Here is a 17418-nt window from a genome sequence, read left to right as displayed (position 1 = left end):
GGTCAGCTTCACGTGTGTAACACCTGCCTCTGAACTACCTTTTGATAACGCAGTCAGCTACACTAGTGTAACACCTGCCTCTGAGCTACCTTTTGATAACGCGGTCAGCTACAGGTGTGTAAGACCTGCCTCTGAGCCACCTTTTGATAACGCGGTCAGCTACACGTGTGTAACACCTGCCTCTGAGCCACCTTTTGATAACGCGGTCAGCTACAGGTGTGTAACACCTGCCTCTGAGCCACCTTTTGATAACGCGGTCAGCTACACGTGTGTAACACCTGCCTCTGAGCTACCTTTTGATAACGCGGTCAGCTACACGTGCGTAACACCTGCCTCTGAGCTACCTTTTGATAATGCGGTCAGCTACAGGTGCGTAACACCTGCCTCTGAGCTACCTTTTGATAATGCGGTCAGCTTCACGTGTGTAACACCTGCCTCTGAACTACCTTTTGATAACGCAGTCAGCTACACTAGCGTAACACCTGCCTCTGAGCTACCTTTTGATAACGCGGTCAGCTACAGGTGTGTAACACCTGCCTCTGAGCCACCTTTTGATAACGCGGTCAGCTACACGTGTGTAACACCTGCCTCTGAGCTACCTTTTGATAACGCGGTCAGCTACAGGTGTGTAACACCTGCCTCTGAGCTACCTTTTGATAATGCGGTCAGCTACAGGTGCGTAACACCTGCCTCTGAGCTACCTTTTGATAATGCGGTCAGCTTCACGTGTGTAACACCTGCCTCTGAACTACCTTTTGATAACGCAGTCAGCTACACTAGTGTAACACCTGCCTCTGAGCTACCTTTTGATAACGCGGTCAGCTACAGGTGTGTAAGACCTGCCTCTGAGCCACCTTTTGATAACGCGGTCAGCTACAGGTGTGTAACACCTGCCTCTGAGCCACCTTTTGATAACGCGGTCAGCTACACGTGTGTAACACCTGCCTCTGAGCTACCTTTTGATAACGCGGTCAGCTACATGTGCGTAACACCTGCCTCTGAGCTACCTTTTGATAATGCGGTCCGCTACAGGTGCGTAACACCTGCCTCTGAGCTACCTTTTGATAATGCGGTCAGCTTCACGTGTGTAACACCTGCCTCTGAACTACCTTTTGATAACGAAGTCAGCTACACTAGTGTAACACCTGCCTCTGAGCTACCTTTTGATAACGCGGTCAGCTACACGTGTGTAACACCTGCCTCTGAGCCACCTTTTGATAACGCGGTCAGCTACACGTGTGTAACACCTGCCTCTGAGCTACCTTTTGATAACGCGGTCAGCTACAGGTGTGTAACACCTGCCTCTGAGCTACCTTTTGATAACGCGGTCAGCTACAGGTGCGTAACACCTGCCTCTGAGCTACCTTTTGATAACGCGGTCAGCTACAGGTGTGTAAGACCTGCCTCTGAGCCACCTTTTGATAACGCCGTCAGCTACAGGTGTGTAACACCTGCCTCTGAGCTACCTTTTGATAACGCGGTCAGCTACAGGTGTGTAACACCTGCCTCTGAGCTACCTTTTGATAATGCGGTCAGCTACACTAGTGTAACACCTGCCTCTGAGCTACCTTTTGATAACGCAGTCAGCTACACTTGTGTAAGACCTGCCTCTGAGCCACCTTTTGATAACGCGGTCAGCTACAGGTGTGTAAGACCTGCCTCTGAGCGACCTTTTGATAACGCAGTCAGCTACACTTGTGCAACACCTGCCTCTGAGCTACCTTTTGATAACGCGATCAGCTACACGTGTGTAACACCTGCCTCTGTGCTACCTTTTGATAACCCTGTCAGCTACACCTGTACAACACCTGCCTCTGTGCTAGTTTTCGATAACCCTGTCAGCTACTTAACACCTGTGTCTGATGTGGGAGTTACCTTGCTGATCTGTTGGTGGAGGACGGCTTGTCTGAGTATATCCTCAGGGGTCAGACCTGACATCAGGTAGTAGGGTAAGGCCAGCCTCCACTCCCCACACCCAGGCCTGTCATGTCAGAGAATTGGAATTATTATTTCTGGACACATCAGTTGCTGAAAGTTTAAATATCCACCAGGACTAATCAGGTATTGAAATATGATTTTTTTTCCTGGGCAAAAATTTCTCCGCAGGTACATATGTGTTTCGCATCTGTTTAAAGGTCTAAATACCATGCTTTTTTCTAACAACGACAAAACTCCAGTTCTAGTTTCGATATTCTGAATTTCGACTCCAAAATATTTGTGCAATTTTAATGAATAGCATGCTAATACACAAGTGTGACCCTGTGACAGACAACTGTCATTCAGAAAAATTACCTGTCGCAGGCATCCTATTTCTTCACCGCTGATTAATTAATTCATCCGTTTAAAAGGGAAAGATAAAATGAACCCGGAAAAAAATTCTAGCAATTTAAAAAGCCTCTCCACCAATCAAACTGCACTAATTTGATCAATCCTGGACAGCACTGTTGCAGGCGAGTTTACCCAAGGTTCTTATTATACAGGAATGGTTCACATGTACTTACTGTGAGTAGTAATCCCCTAGCAAGGCACAGCACTCAGACAACAAATCTAACACCTTAAGCTCATCAGTGTTACTCTCCATTAGATACGATTTTAGCGCTATGAATCCCTCTAGCAGAAGATGAAGGTAAGTAGGGGGAGACGACTCTTGGTTCTTTGTACCCAACATAACCTGCATGAAGAAAAATAGATTTCTTTGACCACACATAAATAAAATTAAAGCTGTTAAAGTTCCTTACAGGGATACCGGTGGCCAATCATCAAGGCCCAACTGAACGTCAAATAAAAAAACACTATGAAAGTAATGTTCTAAACTAATTTGCCAGAAAAGTTAAGCTATGGCAAACATCTGCGTTACAACATATGCTAACACACAAAACGACAAATGGCTCGATTTAACTGTCAAAGTACATAGACAATGGACAATTCAACAACTTCAACCTGCATGTACAAACTGTAACCGTATTTACAAACAACATCGAGAAAAAGCATAACAAAAATAAAAAATCAACTGGGTTAGAAGCCTAAACTATCAGATATCGTATACAATGTGTTCAGTGCTGAAGACCACCACAGCATCTAGCCCTTATTAGTCCTTTGCAACCACCGCACCTGGTTCAGTACATATCCTTCAGGTTGCTTGAGACATGGTGTGCAATCACCCCACTCTAGTGTCCCATCTGGTTTACATTTGTCAAGTCAGTTCTGACAGCAGGTGAGGACAGAGTGCATGCAGCTGACAGGAAATGTAAAGATAAAGATATGAAATTTTGGTCTAAATAATTAGAAGGAATAAGCCGTGTTGTGTGTTGTTTTGTTTAAAAAAAATTGTAAGTCTAAAGCCATGGCATATGGTTTCGTAGTTACATTTCTGTACGGCATCCTAAAGTCCGTCTCTTCCTTATGGGTATGTAAGGTGAAATAAAACAGGAAACCGCGATATTTCTTTAACGGTTGAATTTAGCATAATAAGAGTTACATTTTTTGTGCTCGTCATGACACAAGCTACACATGTCGACAGAACTTGTTGGTATATTTGGACATGGCACATAGGTATGGGGGAATGCCGTTGTGATTGTTGAGAATTACCCATAATGCATTGCAAACAGGCCTATCATACGTCCAAACATTCAAAATTGTCTGTTGATATCTTTGGATAGGAGGGAGAGTTGTTCATTTCTCGGTCTGAGTGACAAGCGGCCACCTATGTGGCAAGCTACCTGCAGCACATGTATAGTAATACAGTTACCTCTGAAGTCTATGTTAAATACACAGGCTTACACTTCTATTTCTGAAGTACGATGGCGTCATTTAAACATTTCTAGCGAGAACACTGCTGATCGTAGTTCAAATCCCTTGACGCTGACCAGAAACTACGTCTTGGGCTACAATTTGGTGCAAGTTTCTAGCAACATTTCTAGCAACTATAGTTCTCGAGTTACAGGTCGTTGAAATTATGTAACTGAAAAAAGTTTTTTGACTACATTTCAAAAAGTTACAAAGACAGGCAAAATCTGAAAGCAGATTTGGAATCAGCATTGCTATATACATCAGAATACATGAAAACATAATCAAAATTGGACACTTTCTATGATGTCATAACTTCGAAAAAAGTCTAGCTTCCAAAGCTTTTGAAGAATGTCCAAGATGTCAAATGTCAAAAGAATCCGTTCACTGATTCTTGAGAAGAAGATTTATAAAAGTTATGATAAAAATCCAAGATGGCAGCCATGTCATGTGACCAAAGTTAACCAAAAAAAGTCAAAATTTGCCTTGTGACCTTGATCCTTCAATCACCAAATTTCAACAACATTCAATAATAGCTGAGAACAAAAGACAGAAAGAAAATACAATATTGTAAAGTTGATGCCTGATCCCATGGTAAACTGCAGAGCAAACTTTCGAGAATATTGTGTAAAAACCACAGTTGGAATAATTCTTTGAAATTCACTCTCCTGAGGTCAAGATGGTTAATCTAATTGTGCAGTTTTTAGAGTTGACCTACTTTTGCACTAGGTTCAATGGTAATGTTAAGTGTCAGTAGATTTGCTCTGTAGCTGGCCCACAATATTATGGTTACACTTTCTAATGATTAAAAAGAATAATTCTCAAAATTTCAAAAAGCTAACTGCCCAGTTGGCCAACCCCACAAACACCAGGAAAAGTGACACTGCACAAACACCAGGAAAAGTGACACCCCACAAACACCAGGAAAATGACACCCCACAAACCACCAGGAAAAGTGACACCCCACAAACACCAGGAAAAGTGACACTGCACAAACACCAGGAAAAGTGACACCCCACAAACACCAGGAAAAGTGACACCCAAGAAACACCAGGAAAAGTGACACCCCCACAAGCACCGGGAAAAGTTACACCCAAGAAACACCAGAAAAAGTGAAACTCACAAACACCAGGAAAAGTGACACCCCACAAGCACCGGGAAAAGTGACACCCAAGAAACACCAGGAAAAGTGACACCCCACAAAAACCAGGAAATGTGACACTCAACAAAAAACAGGAAATGTGACACTGCACAAACATTAGGAAAAGTAACACCCCACAAACACCAGGAAAAGTGAAACCCACAAACACCAGGAAAAGTGACACCCCACAAACACCAGGAAAAGTGACATTGATAAGACAATAACTATCATACCCACATGTTTATACAAGTATCACAGGTAAAACACAAGAGTTTCTGTGTGTCAGGAAGTAGAGGAGGGGGGGGGGTGCGGGGGTGGAGCAGCACTTACCATATCTTTATAAAGGTCCGAGACTAAACTTGGCTCCAGCACATACAAGCTCCAATTGGTTTCTCGTCTTCTGTGAATATAATAATTTGCCAAAATGATTTTATTGAAAGTCATGTCTAGATATATAGAAAATAATTTCACCCCCTGTGAAAGTAGAAAACATCATTGCCATCTTGCAAGCAGATATTTCTTCTACTACATCTCTATAAAACTAGTCCATGATGATATCAAAGAGAAGTTTTTAATGCACATATACTGGACTATGCAATTACCCAGCACCACACGAATGAACAGTTTAACCTTCTGAACGGCTGATGTTAAATGCAATACTCCATGATGACCACACAGTTGTCACTCACCACTCTAGCTTGGCCACCCAGCTCACCCCTGCTCGCATGCCACCCCCCCCACCCCCCTTTCAACTTTGCTATTTCAACAATTCTCTTTGCTCACCGCAGTAAAACCTTTCACTGAAAAGAACATTGCAAATAGTTTGAACAAGGTTACTGGTTAGTCTACACTAGGTCATTGAATGAAATCTCTGAGTACATCTTCAGTCACATTTGTTCCTATACAAGTCCAAGTCTTGTATCATACAAGAATAATCATACTGATCCTAGCTGCTCCTTTGCTTTAGCGCTTCGTTGATCGAAATGTGCTACATATATGTGTATTTAAACTCATCTTGAATGACCCACCAGTCAAAAGAGCTAACTCTGAAAAGATGAAGGGATATGACCTTTGGCATATAAAGAAAACACTCACTTGGATGGTTTGGTAGCTGGAAAGTGACTCTCCACTTTAGTCAAAAGGTGAAGATGACGGTCTGACATGGCTGCCTGTCTGGTGCCAATGAATGGCTGAATGCTGACCAGGCACGTCTCCAGATCAGGTGGGGGAATAGTCTGAGAGTGGAAAAATATTTAATAGTAGTCAATACAGGCAGCAAAGGAATTACATAAGGTCGTGGAATAACAGCAGAGAGAAGACTCATAGCGAATACGGACAGCAGCAGCCCATAGAACAGAATGACAGCGTAAAGGAGATTGGAAAGTGGAAAGGAGACTCATAGTGAATACATGCAGAAAAGTGAATACATCAGCCCATAGAACAAACTGACAATGAAAAGGAGACTGGAAAGTGGAAAGGAGACTCATAGTGAATACATGCAGAAAAGTGAATACATCAGCCCGTAAAACAAACTGACAATGAAAAGGAGACTGGTAAGTGGAAAGGAGACTCATAGTGAATACATGCAGAAAAGTGAATACATCAGCCCGTAGAACAAACTGACAATGAAAAGGAGACTGGAAAGTGGAAAGGAGACTCACAGTGAATACATGCAGAAAAGTGAATACATCAGCCCATAAAACAAACTGACAATGAAAAGGAGATTGGAAAGTGGAAAGGAGACTCACAGTGAATACATGCAGAAAAGTGAATACATCAGCCCATAGAACAAACTGACAATGAAAAGGAGACTGAAAAGTGGAAAGGAGACTCATAGTGAACACATGCAGAAAAGTGAATACATCAGCCCATAGAACAAACTGACAATGAAAAGGAGATTGGAAAGTGGAAAGGAGACTCATAGTGAATACATGCAGAAAAGTGAATACATCAGCCCATAGAACAAACTGACAATGAAAAAGAGACTGAAAAGTGGAAAGGAGACTCACAGTGAAAACATGCAGAAAAGTGAATACATCAGCCCATAAAACAAACTGACAATGAAAAGGAGACTGGAAAGTGGAAAGGAGACTCACAGTGAATACATGCAGAAAAGTGAATACATCAGCCCATAGAACAAACTGACAATGAAATGGAGACTGGAAAGTGGAAAGGAGATTCACAGTGAATACATGCAGAAAAGTGAATACATCAGCATCAAAGTGAATATGTAAGGAATATAATGACAGTGGAATGAACACTCATAGTGAAGAAAACCTGGCAGCAAAGAACACGTTAAATGTACATACTGGTAATACAAGTGTTTACTTATGCGGATAAGTTGGAGGGGAAACAAATGGCTATAATTAATAATCTCCAACAATGAAAGCTGTAAAATAAAACATGCCCATGTGGTTTTCTTCCTGCCATGTCAATGCATTTCTTGTACACATTTCTTCCCTACTTCTACACAGTGGATTAAAAATCACATCAAATCAAATCCGAGGGTTACTTTGTGAGTTTTTGACTGTATGTCCATGTCCATGTACATTTTTGTTACTTCAGGAAATTTACAAAATATTCACTGGCACTATATTTTTATTACACCCATAAATACAGGCATTTGACGCCTTTGTTTATCACAAATTATTGTTTTTAAAATGTTTTCTTTTTTATTTATTTGTGGGTCTTTATGACCTAAGGGTTAGCATGATAGTGCAGCACAATGACCCAGGAGCCTTTCGCTAATGTAGCTGCTTGGAGTTCAAACCCAGCTCAAGTTAGCTCCCTCTCTGGTTGTACATGGGAAGGTCTGCCATCAAATTATGGATGGCTGCAGGTTTCCCCTAGGCTCTACCAGGTTTCCTCCGACCTTTATGCTGGCTGCCGTCATATAAGTAAAATATTCTTAAGCATGGCATAAAAAATCAATAAAATAAATAAATTTTTATAAACTGGGCATATCAATTTATAAATGAAGAATTCCTTACTTTGGTAATGTTGTCAAACGTCTCCATGTTGTGCAATGCTGCGACATTACACCTTGATGTGTAGGTTTCCACACCCACCCCGGTGATGACATGTATCACACTGGGACTGCACACCACCTGAGGAATACAATGAGGCAAAAATAAGAGGTCTGTAAAAGATACGGAGGCACAAACTTGTGGAAACTGATAGGTAAAATGCCAGGTGTCAGAAGAACATATGGAGATACAAACTTATGGAAACTGTTGTATAAACATGTTGGAGGTTAGAAGATAAGAAAGCACAAACTTGTGGAAACTGATAGATAAACATGTCAGAGGTCAGAAGATAAAAAAGCACAAACTTGTGGAAACTGATAGGTAAACATGTCAGAGGTCAGAAGATAAGGAAGCACAAACTTGTGGAAACTGATAGATATAAACATGTCAGAGGTTAGAAGAAGATAAGGAAGCACAAACTTGTGGGAACTGATAGATAAACATGTCAGAGGTCAGAAGATAATGAAGCACAAACTTGTGGAAACTGATAGGTACACATGTCAGAGGTCAGGAGATAAGAAAGCACAAACTTGTGGGAACTGATAGATAAACATGTCAGAGGTTAGAAGATAAGGAAGCACAAACTTGTAGAAACTGATAGGTACACATGTCAGAGGTCAGGAGATAAGAAAGCACAAACTTGTGGGAACTGATAGATAAACATGTCAGAGGTTAGAAGATAAGGAAGCACAAACTTGTAGAAACTGATAGGTACACATGTCAGAGGTCAGGAGATAAGAAAGCACAAACTTGTGGGAACTGATAGATAAACATGTCAGAGGTCAGAAGATAAGGAAGCACAAACTTGTAGAAACTGATAGATATAAACATGTCAGAGGTCAGAAGATAAGAAAGCACAAACTTGTGGAAACTGATAGATAAACATGTCAGAGGTCAGAAGATAAGGAAGCACAAACTTGTGGAAACTGATAGGTAAACATGTCAGCGGTCAGAAGATAAGGAAGCACAAACTTGTGGAAACTATAATATAAACATGTCAGAGGTCAGAAGAAGATTTGCAGGCACAAACTTCTGGACCCTGTTATTTAAACCAGCCAGGGGGCAGAAGAACATACGGAGACACAAACTTACGGAAACTGTTAAATTCACACATTATAATCTGGTTGCTGATCACAGATGTTATGCCAGGGGGAAGTATATCACCATTATGGCAGCCTTAAAGAAGCACTTAAACTATGAACATGTAGTTTGCAATACTATGAATTATGAACAATACCCACATGTACCTCTACAAATGAACATGAACTTGTCAACACCCACAGGTACCTCTACAAATGAACATGAACATGTCAATACCCACAGGTACCTCTACAAATGAACACGAACATGTCAATATTCACAGATACCTCTACAAATGAACATGAACATGTCAACACCCACAGGTACCTCTACAAATGAACATGAACATGTCAACACCCACATGTACCTCTACAAATGAACACGAACATGTCAATACCCACATGTACCTCTACATATGAACATGTCAACACCCACATGTATCTCTGCAAATGAACATGAACATGTCAATACCCACATGTACCTCTACAAATGAACATGAACATGTCAACACCCACATGTATCTCTGCAAATGAACATGAACATGTCAACACCCACATGTATCTCTGCAAATGAACATGAACACATCAGCACCCACATGTACCTCTACAAATGAACATGAACACGTCAACACCCACATGTACCTCTACAAATGAAGATGTCAACACCCACATGTACCTCTACAAGTGAACATGAGCCTGTCAACACCCACAGGTACCTCTACAAATGAACATGAGCCTGTCAACACCCACAGGTAGCTCTACAAATGAACATGAACTTGTCAACACCCACAGGTACCTCTACAAATGAACATGAACATGTCAATACCCACATGCACCTCTACAAATGAACATGAACATGTCAGCACCCACATGTACCTCTACAAATGAACATGAACACGTCAACACCCACATGTACCTCTACAAATGAAGATGTCAACACCCACATGTACCTCTACAATTGAACATGAACCTGTCAACACCCACATGTACCGCTACAAATGAACATGTCAACACCCATATGTACCTCTACAAATGAAGATGAACACGTCAACACCCACATGTACCTTTACAAATGAAGATGTCAACACCCACATGTACCTCTACAAATGAACATGTCAACACCCACATGTACCTCTACAAATGAACATGTCAACACCCACATGTACCTCTACAAATGAACATGTCAACACCCACATGTATCTCTACAAATGAACATGAACACGTCATCACCCACATGTACCTCTACAAATGAAGATGTCAACACCCACATATACCTCTACAAATACATTATCAATGTCATATCCAGGAAACAGTTTTTTCCAATAGACCCCTAGCCACATTCTTGGATCTATGGCCTTTACCTTTAAGGCTTCTGATGCGAACTTGTAGTGTGATAGAAGGTGTGGTGTGGGTAAGACGGAGTACATAACCCCATTATACCCCGCCTCTAGGAAGCAACTCAGTCCTCCCAAGGTAGAGGGCTGAGAGGAGGGGGCACTGATCCCTGGAGGTGGTAGAGCAGATGCATCGCCCTGGGGGTCAGTTTGTTTGTTTATCTCATCTTCTTTGGTATCTGTAGAACAGAGTTAAGAAATACATAGGGTCGATCAGCCGGGAATTCTCTTTTATTCAGGCAAATGTAAAAGATAGATTTTAAAGAAACTGACATTGAATGAAATATAAATGGGCAGGTTTTATATCCAACAAAACATATTCTTACTGATGCCCTCAAAAAAATGAGTATATTTAAAAGATATAATTATTTGATATTGCTTGATGTTCTACGTAGAGTAGTATAAATGTGGCAGGGCTGGCAATGATTTGTGGTACTGACGAAAACAAAACATTCTGAGAAACTGACAAGATTTCCTCTCAGACAACAGACAGACAAGTCAACAGACTTTTTCAGCAGAGAGAGTACCATGGTTAAACAGTGTGTTAAAGCCTGCGGACATACTGTGGTGCTTGTTGCGATAGGTTGGGATCAGTTGGATTCCTTTAAATAGGCTGTTATGGCGTTGTTTCACTTGGATAATGACGCTGATCTGAACTTGATCTCTCTGGGAGAAATCTTCTGAAACAAATATACATTATACTCACAAAAGCAAAGATATTTTGAAATTTTCGTGAAAAAGCTCGTTTTCAAGTAGGATGGCCAGTAAAACAAACCCAGCCATCCAACACTTTGAGGTCAGAGTTTTTTGCAGGCTGCCATTAGAGAATTACCAACAAAACTGATTTTCTGGTAGCATCTAGATTACCTTAATTACCTGTTTTACAACTACATGTTCTGTCTGTGATTTACATGCATGTGTCCATGTAATGTACATTTATACCCTACCATCATTGGCTTAGTAATAAGACTATTGACCCATCCATTACATTCATAACTTCAGACTGAAATGCTACCGTATGAGCTTCACTCACGGTGAATCTCAAATTATAAGCCAAATGGGTACAAAAAACATGTTAATCCTCTGAAGGCTGCTTACTCTTATGGATAAAATTATAAGAAATCAGCATGAGATAAATTTGGATTTCTTTAAATGACACTGATGTTTAAAGTCAACTGGGCTATAAAATAAAATGTAAACCAAGTATCATACACGTGTAGTGCATATATACAAACACACCTCACCTCTGTGATCAACAATGTGGGGAGGTACTGGCTTCCCCTGTAAGGGAACACTCATGGGAGACATTCCACCAGACGGGGCATGAAACCCCTTCAGAAAAATTGTCTTAGACATAGGTTTGATCACAGATGGGGCTCTTGGCTGTGAATCTTCTCCCCCAAACTGCAAACTGATCGTATCTTCACTGAAGTCCCAAAGAACAAAGTCCTCCCCATCGCTGATGGTTTCGCATTCCCCTTTTCCTGTTTTGCTGGATGTGCTTTCAGGTGCCAAGTTTGACAGGCTTGGAGAGGCTCTCATTCCAATGGTGGAATACTTCAGATGGTCCACGAAACTCAACATATTCGGCGAATCAGAATGGTCTACTGAAAACCCCCTAAAGGGCTCTTCATCTTTCTGATTATTATCTGTCTTTGTTTCATTATCGTTTGACTTCTCCTCTATGGGACAATCTCCCTGAGTCTCCACATCATCAGATTCATTGCTGGCAACTGTTGGAAGCTTTTCCTCACCAGGTGGAGCTTTGTACCATATCTTGACTAACTGAGCACACTTTGAATTCAAACATGCCAAGTACTCCTGACATAGAGACACACTTAATACTGCACAGTCCCAGTTCAGTTGCAAAAACAACAAAATGTCCTGAAAAGAAACGAAGAAAAAAAAAAAAAAACAAGAATGGAAGAGTTAAAAAGAAATATTGCAAATACACCAGAAAAACTGTCACAAAAAGACAAAGACAAGATCAAAATGGCAATGATACATCCTGCATTCATGAAGACCACAGCATGTCTGATGGTCATCTTCATTTCCAGAGGACATTCAGATTGAACTGCTTTTGCAAAACAGCAAAAATTATGACAGTCTTGATTTATTTGGTCTTAAACATCAGATGAACCAATAAATATTAAATATTTCTGACAAAAACTAACACAGTGTAAATCAACCTCGACAGATTCCACACAAAGTCTCACCTGATAGCCACGTTCCATACCATGGGCTTGCTTATTAACAAGGTGGTAGAGGAAGACTTTGTTCTCTGCAATAACAGCTAAGTTTGATGTGGTGTGACATGACGTGATTGACAGGATGTTCTCAGACACTGGCACATCAATCACCTCGGCCTTCTCTCCCTTCATCTCCTTAGTATTCAAACTGGGTGGTTTCCCAGCCACTCTCACTTTCACAGGTTGTCTCCCCTGATCTACATACCACCTCAAGTACACTTTGACAAACTTGTATTCACCCAGAATTGACTTCTTTGTCTCCACCGTTGCAATGTAATCACCTGAAATGCAAACATCAGAATGTTAACGTTATTCAGTTACATGTGAAACTCAGTTCTGAAATCAGCTTACAAAAAAAATATGAAACAGATCTACTGCAATTCTTCAACATTTCACTTGTTGCAAGGTGTTTATTCAAGCATATTATGAAGGCAATATTCACTGTATTCACTTATTCAAGCATATTATGAAGGCAATATTCACTGTATTCACTTATTCAAGCATATTATGAAGGCAATATTCACTGTAGACTGATAAACTTATACTTTTTGTGAAGCCCTGAAACTGGCCAATCCAACCAATGTAGTTTTGTATAAATTGCATTGAAAGTTGCTCTTTCATATGCAAAATGGTTGAGGTATAGGGTGGTAAATATTAACACAAAGTTAAAACAGAACTTCCTCATTCATCACATCCATGCTTCTGTTACTAAATTATTGCATAAAAAACACTGTGTGGACTTCATTAAACTACTATAATTCTGCTAATTTTTGAACAGACTTTACTAGCCCTGAAAACAGAATATTATATTTCTTTCTCAGCTTTTGCGAAAAGTAAAGATATGAGTATGTTGTTTATTAGAGGGACTAACCATGTGAGAAAAAAGAAACTAAATACTCCTGCTACAATTTCATGTACACTGCCTAAAATGAGCAGACCAAGTGTCCCAAGAATTAGAAGAAATAGGGTAGTCTAATGCAGTCAGATGATTTGTCAATCCACTTTTAACATATTAAGATTTCTCCGGCAGAGTACAAGAGTAACATAAATATTGATCGATTGTTTGATGGGCATTAAACACGTTACACTCAAGAATTTTTCACTTATAAGACAGTGGTTAGTTTCATGGGCGGATGCTGAGAGAAAATCACCCATCTACACCAGGTACATGAACAACCACCTACCTACACCAGGTACATGAACAACCACCCACCTACACCAGGTACATGAACAACCACCCACCTACACCAGGAACATGAACAACCACCCACCTACACCAGGTACATGAACAACCACCCACCTACACCAGGTACATGAACAACCACCCACCTACACCAGGTACATGAACAACCACCCACCTACACCAGGAACATGAACAACCACCCACCTACACCAGGTACATGAACAACCACCCACCTACACCAGGAACATGAACAACCACCCACCTACACCAGGAACATGAACAACCACCCACCTACACCAGGAACATGAACAACCACCCACCTACACCAGGAACATGAACAACCACCCACCTACACCAGGTACATGAACAACCACCCACCTACACCAGGTACATGAACAACCACCCACCTACACCAGGTACATGAACAACCACCCACCTACACCAGGTACATGAACAACCACCCACCTACACCAGGTACATGAACAACCACCCACCTACACCAGGAACATGAACAACCACCCACCTACACCAGGTACACACCCAGGACCTTAACACTTGGTTTGTAAAGATTAAGGAGATTTTTCTCAGTGCTTATTTGCATATGACTTGTAGCTTCGCGGTAGGATCTTTAATGAAGGTAGGAAAGTTCTATTTCTTCAGGGAGACAAAACCGTGTACTCAACAACACCGGAGGCAAACGAGCATTCTCGATTTGAGCATAGGTTGGAGTGTAAATTGTTTGAAATGTTGCTCGCATTAAGTATTGGTGCATATATTATGTGATGTTTTTATATGTAGACATCTGCTAGCACATATTTATTGTGCAGAAAGGAATTAAATTGCCAATGAAATCAATGAGATAGCAGCATCCAAGATGGATGCAAGATAGGAACTTCAACGCACAAACGAAGAATGTTTTGCACAAGATCACCGAGTTGGTTAAAACATTTCAACTTGTCAAGGTGCAGGACAGAGTTCCATCACTCTTTTATCTAGTGCTGCTTCACACGAGATGGCTTACCAAAGACAATTGAGACACCTCGCCCAAGCCATTATACTGATACGGGTCAACCAGTCGTTGCACTATCCCCTTCATGCTGAACACCAAGCGTTAAGGTTTTAGGTGTGATTCGACCCAAAATTGATCCTGGATCTATCACTCGTGAAGCAGACGCTCTACCAACTGTGCTACCCCTGTATTATTAATTGTTACGCTTAGAATGCTAGTCGTTACGAACCTGCTACATTAAGTTGTGTTGTACATTAGAAACATTTGTTCCAGGGTGTAGAATTCAATGTTTTCCCAGATCAGATATACCGACATCAAAGCAAAGTGAAACATAGCGTCGAGGAAAAATGTCGAGCCACAGTTCTGATTTATCATGGGGTTTCTTTCTAACAATGCTGGCCAACAATTAAACAATATGTGGGTTTTACTAAGAGTACATGTAAAGGAACATTCACAGCATAAGTCTGGTGGTGGAGGAGAACATCGAGCCTGAGTTTTGATGTTTGCCTTCGCTTTTCTTTCTAATAAGGACAGCCTATGACCAAACAATATCTGGGTTATATTAAGAATACATGTAGAAACATTCAGAGCATAAGTTTGTTACACTGCTCCAAGCACTCCACCAGGTTAAAGCATAGCGATGTGGTGCGGTTAGCCTATAAAACTTGTAAAGGCTAGCCCTAAAATTGTGCAGAACAACTCCCCAGACTTCTTTATTAGGGGCGGGCCTTTCGATCATATTTACGTTCTATAATACATTCTGATCCAAACTCCCACATTTACCGGCAGCATTGTAGATGATCTGAGTGACAGATGCCTCTGTTGAAAATCTGCAGAGCTTTGGAAATCCTGCCTTTCCCAGTTCGTAGACCTCAACTTGACGATCAGCTGTTGCCACGAACAGGCGGCCTGGAGAGGCGTGCAAGGCGACGGGTTCGCCATCACAAGGTATAACAGCCTGCGATTTGAAATGATAACATCGTAGCACCTTAACCATAGTTGCTGGTGTTATTCATGCGCACATTACCATCGCCGTTGAGGTGTCGGGTTTAACAATGCTGATAAATAGTCAGCCCAAGTTTACAGCTGCCGCCATTTTCTCATCACTCGCGTCACATGATTTAACCAAACTCCCTGCAGAGTATCACCTGTTGAAGCTGTGTAAAAATAGAGTTTCCAGCGGCATTTACGCTGATTGGATTAAATCAATTAGTTTAATTTTAATGAAAGCATTTTTTCTTTAATTTCTCTTAATGTTTTATTGTGTGTCATTTTGGAAAATTTGCTGTAGACCTAGCTTGACTTACATGCGGCAGGGATACGAGAGTGCCGGTTGCAAAATTCATTGGAGCCGAATGGGATTATTCAACCGAGGGAGTTATCTGCCCCTTTCACATCAGTTCTCGGTTGTTCAATCGATGGAACCTCGGGCACTTATTTTTTTCTCCCAAAAATTCTTATGACTATCTCTTTGGAATGACCAAGGTAAATCAGTGATGACTATATTCCATGTAGCTGTTGTAAGTGATTGCGTATCGTTTGATCTGCTTCAAATGTGTTTATATTTTCATGTTTTGCGCCAGTGAGTGTTGTTAACAGCAACAACAACAACGCTGGGCTGTCATCACAATAATAAGTCAGCTCTGAATCTCAGACTGAACTGGCAGTGCCACAAACACACTCTTTTGTGCACCAACTCTAATTAAGGTACAGAAGGAATAGAAAATGTTAGAGATGTGTAAATAAAAACAAAATAGCCATATCTTATTTATCAGTTCACACTTGGTTAATGGCGTTGTGGTTCATGGTTAATGGCGTTGGGGTCTGTGGTTAATGGCCTTGTGGTGTGTGGTTAATGGCCTCGTGGTATGTGGTTAATGGCCTTGTGATCTGTGGTTAATGGCCTTGTGATCTGTGATTAATGGCCTTGTGGTCTGTGGTTAATTTCCTTGTGGTCTGTGGTTAATGGCCTCGTGGTCTGTGGTTAGTGGCCTTTTGGTCTGTGGTCAGTGGCCTTGTAGTCCGTGGTTAATGGTCTTGTGATCCATGGTTAATGGTGTTATGATCCGAGGTTAATGGTGTTGTGGTGTGTGGTTAATGGCCTTGTGGTGTGTGGTTAATGGCCTTGTGGTGTGTGGTTAATGGCCTTGTGATCTGTGGTTAATGGCCTGGTGGTCCGTGGTTAATGGCCTTGTGATCTGTGGTTAATGGCCTTGTGATCTGTGGTTAAGATGGTCTTGTGGTTCATGGTGATTGACCTTGTGATCCAGGGTAATGGCCTTGTGATCTATGGCTAATGGGCTTGTGATCCATGGCTAATGGCCTTGTGGTTCATGGTTAATGGTTTTGTGATCTGTGGTTAATGGCCTTGTGGTCTGTGGTTAATGGCCTTGTGATCTGTGGTTAATGGCCTTGTGACCTGTGGTTAATGGCCTTGTGGTCTGTGGTTAATGGCCTTGTGGTGTGTGGTTAATGGCCTTGTGGTGTGTGGTTAATGGCCTTGTGATCCATGGTTAATGGCGTGGTGGTCCGTGGTTAATGGCCTTGTGGT

The 17418-nt window shown here is 41.3% G+C and overlaps 2 protein-coding genes across 5 annotated transcripts in view; one reads left to right on the top strand and one right to left on the bottom strand.

The window, feature by feature from the left end:
* Positions 1–15961, bottom strand: part of LOC135474821 (BLOC-2 complex member HPS3-like) — a 44304-nt gene extending 28343 nt beyond the window's left edge. Inside the window, exons 1-10 of one of the 4 annotated variants that reach the window (XM_064754421.1) lie at positions 15651–15961; positions 12643–12956; positions 11671–12310; positions 10954–11106; positions 10394–10605; positions 7918–8034; positions 6023–6162; positions 5258–5327; positions 2502–2671; positions 1876–1981 (exon numbers count right to left, since the gene is read on the bottom strand). In XM_064754421.1, the coding sequence (XP_064610491.1) occupies positions 1876–1981; positions 2502–2671; positions 5258–5327; positions 6023–6162; positions 7918–8034; positions 10394–10605; positions 10954–11106; positions 11671–12310; positions 12643–12956; positions 15651–15864 (2136 nt within the window). In that variant the 5' untranslated portion in view covers positions 15865–15961. The remainder of the gene's footprint in view (positions 1–1875; positions 1982–2501; positions 2672–5257; positions 5328–6022; positions 6163–7917; positions 8035–10393; positions 10606–10953; positions 11107–11670; positions 12311–12642; positions 12957–15650) is intronic. The other 3 variants (XM_064754424.1, XM_064754423.1, XM_064754425.1) reach the window with 3 other exon arrangements.
* A 324-nt stretch (positions 15962–16285) lies between these two features.
* LOC135474945 (voltage-gated potassium channel subunit beta-2-like) overlaps positions 16286–17418 on the top strand; it is a 41428-nt gene continuing 40295 nt past the window's right edge. Inside the window, exon 1 of the mRNA XM_064754640.1 lies at positions 16286–16352. The gene's annotated coding sequence lies outside the window, so the exon portion shown is untranslated. The remainder of the gene's footprint in view (positions 16353–17418) is intronic.

Source organism: Liolophura sinensis, chromosome 9, assembly GCF_032854445.1.
Source record: "Liolophura sinensis isolate JHLJ2023 chromosome 9, CUHK_Ljap_v2, whole genome shotgun sequence".
Taxonomy (NCBI): domain Eukaryota; kingdom Metazoa; phylum Mollusca; class Polyplacophora; order Chitonida; family Chitonidae; genus Liolophura; species Liolophura sinensis.
The sequence above is the reverse complement of the archived record's forward strand: the minus strand, read 5'-3'. Positions and strand labels throughout refer to the sequence as shown.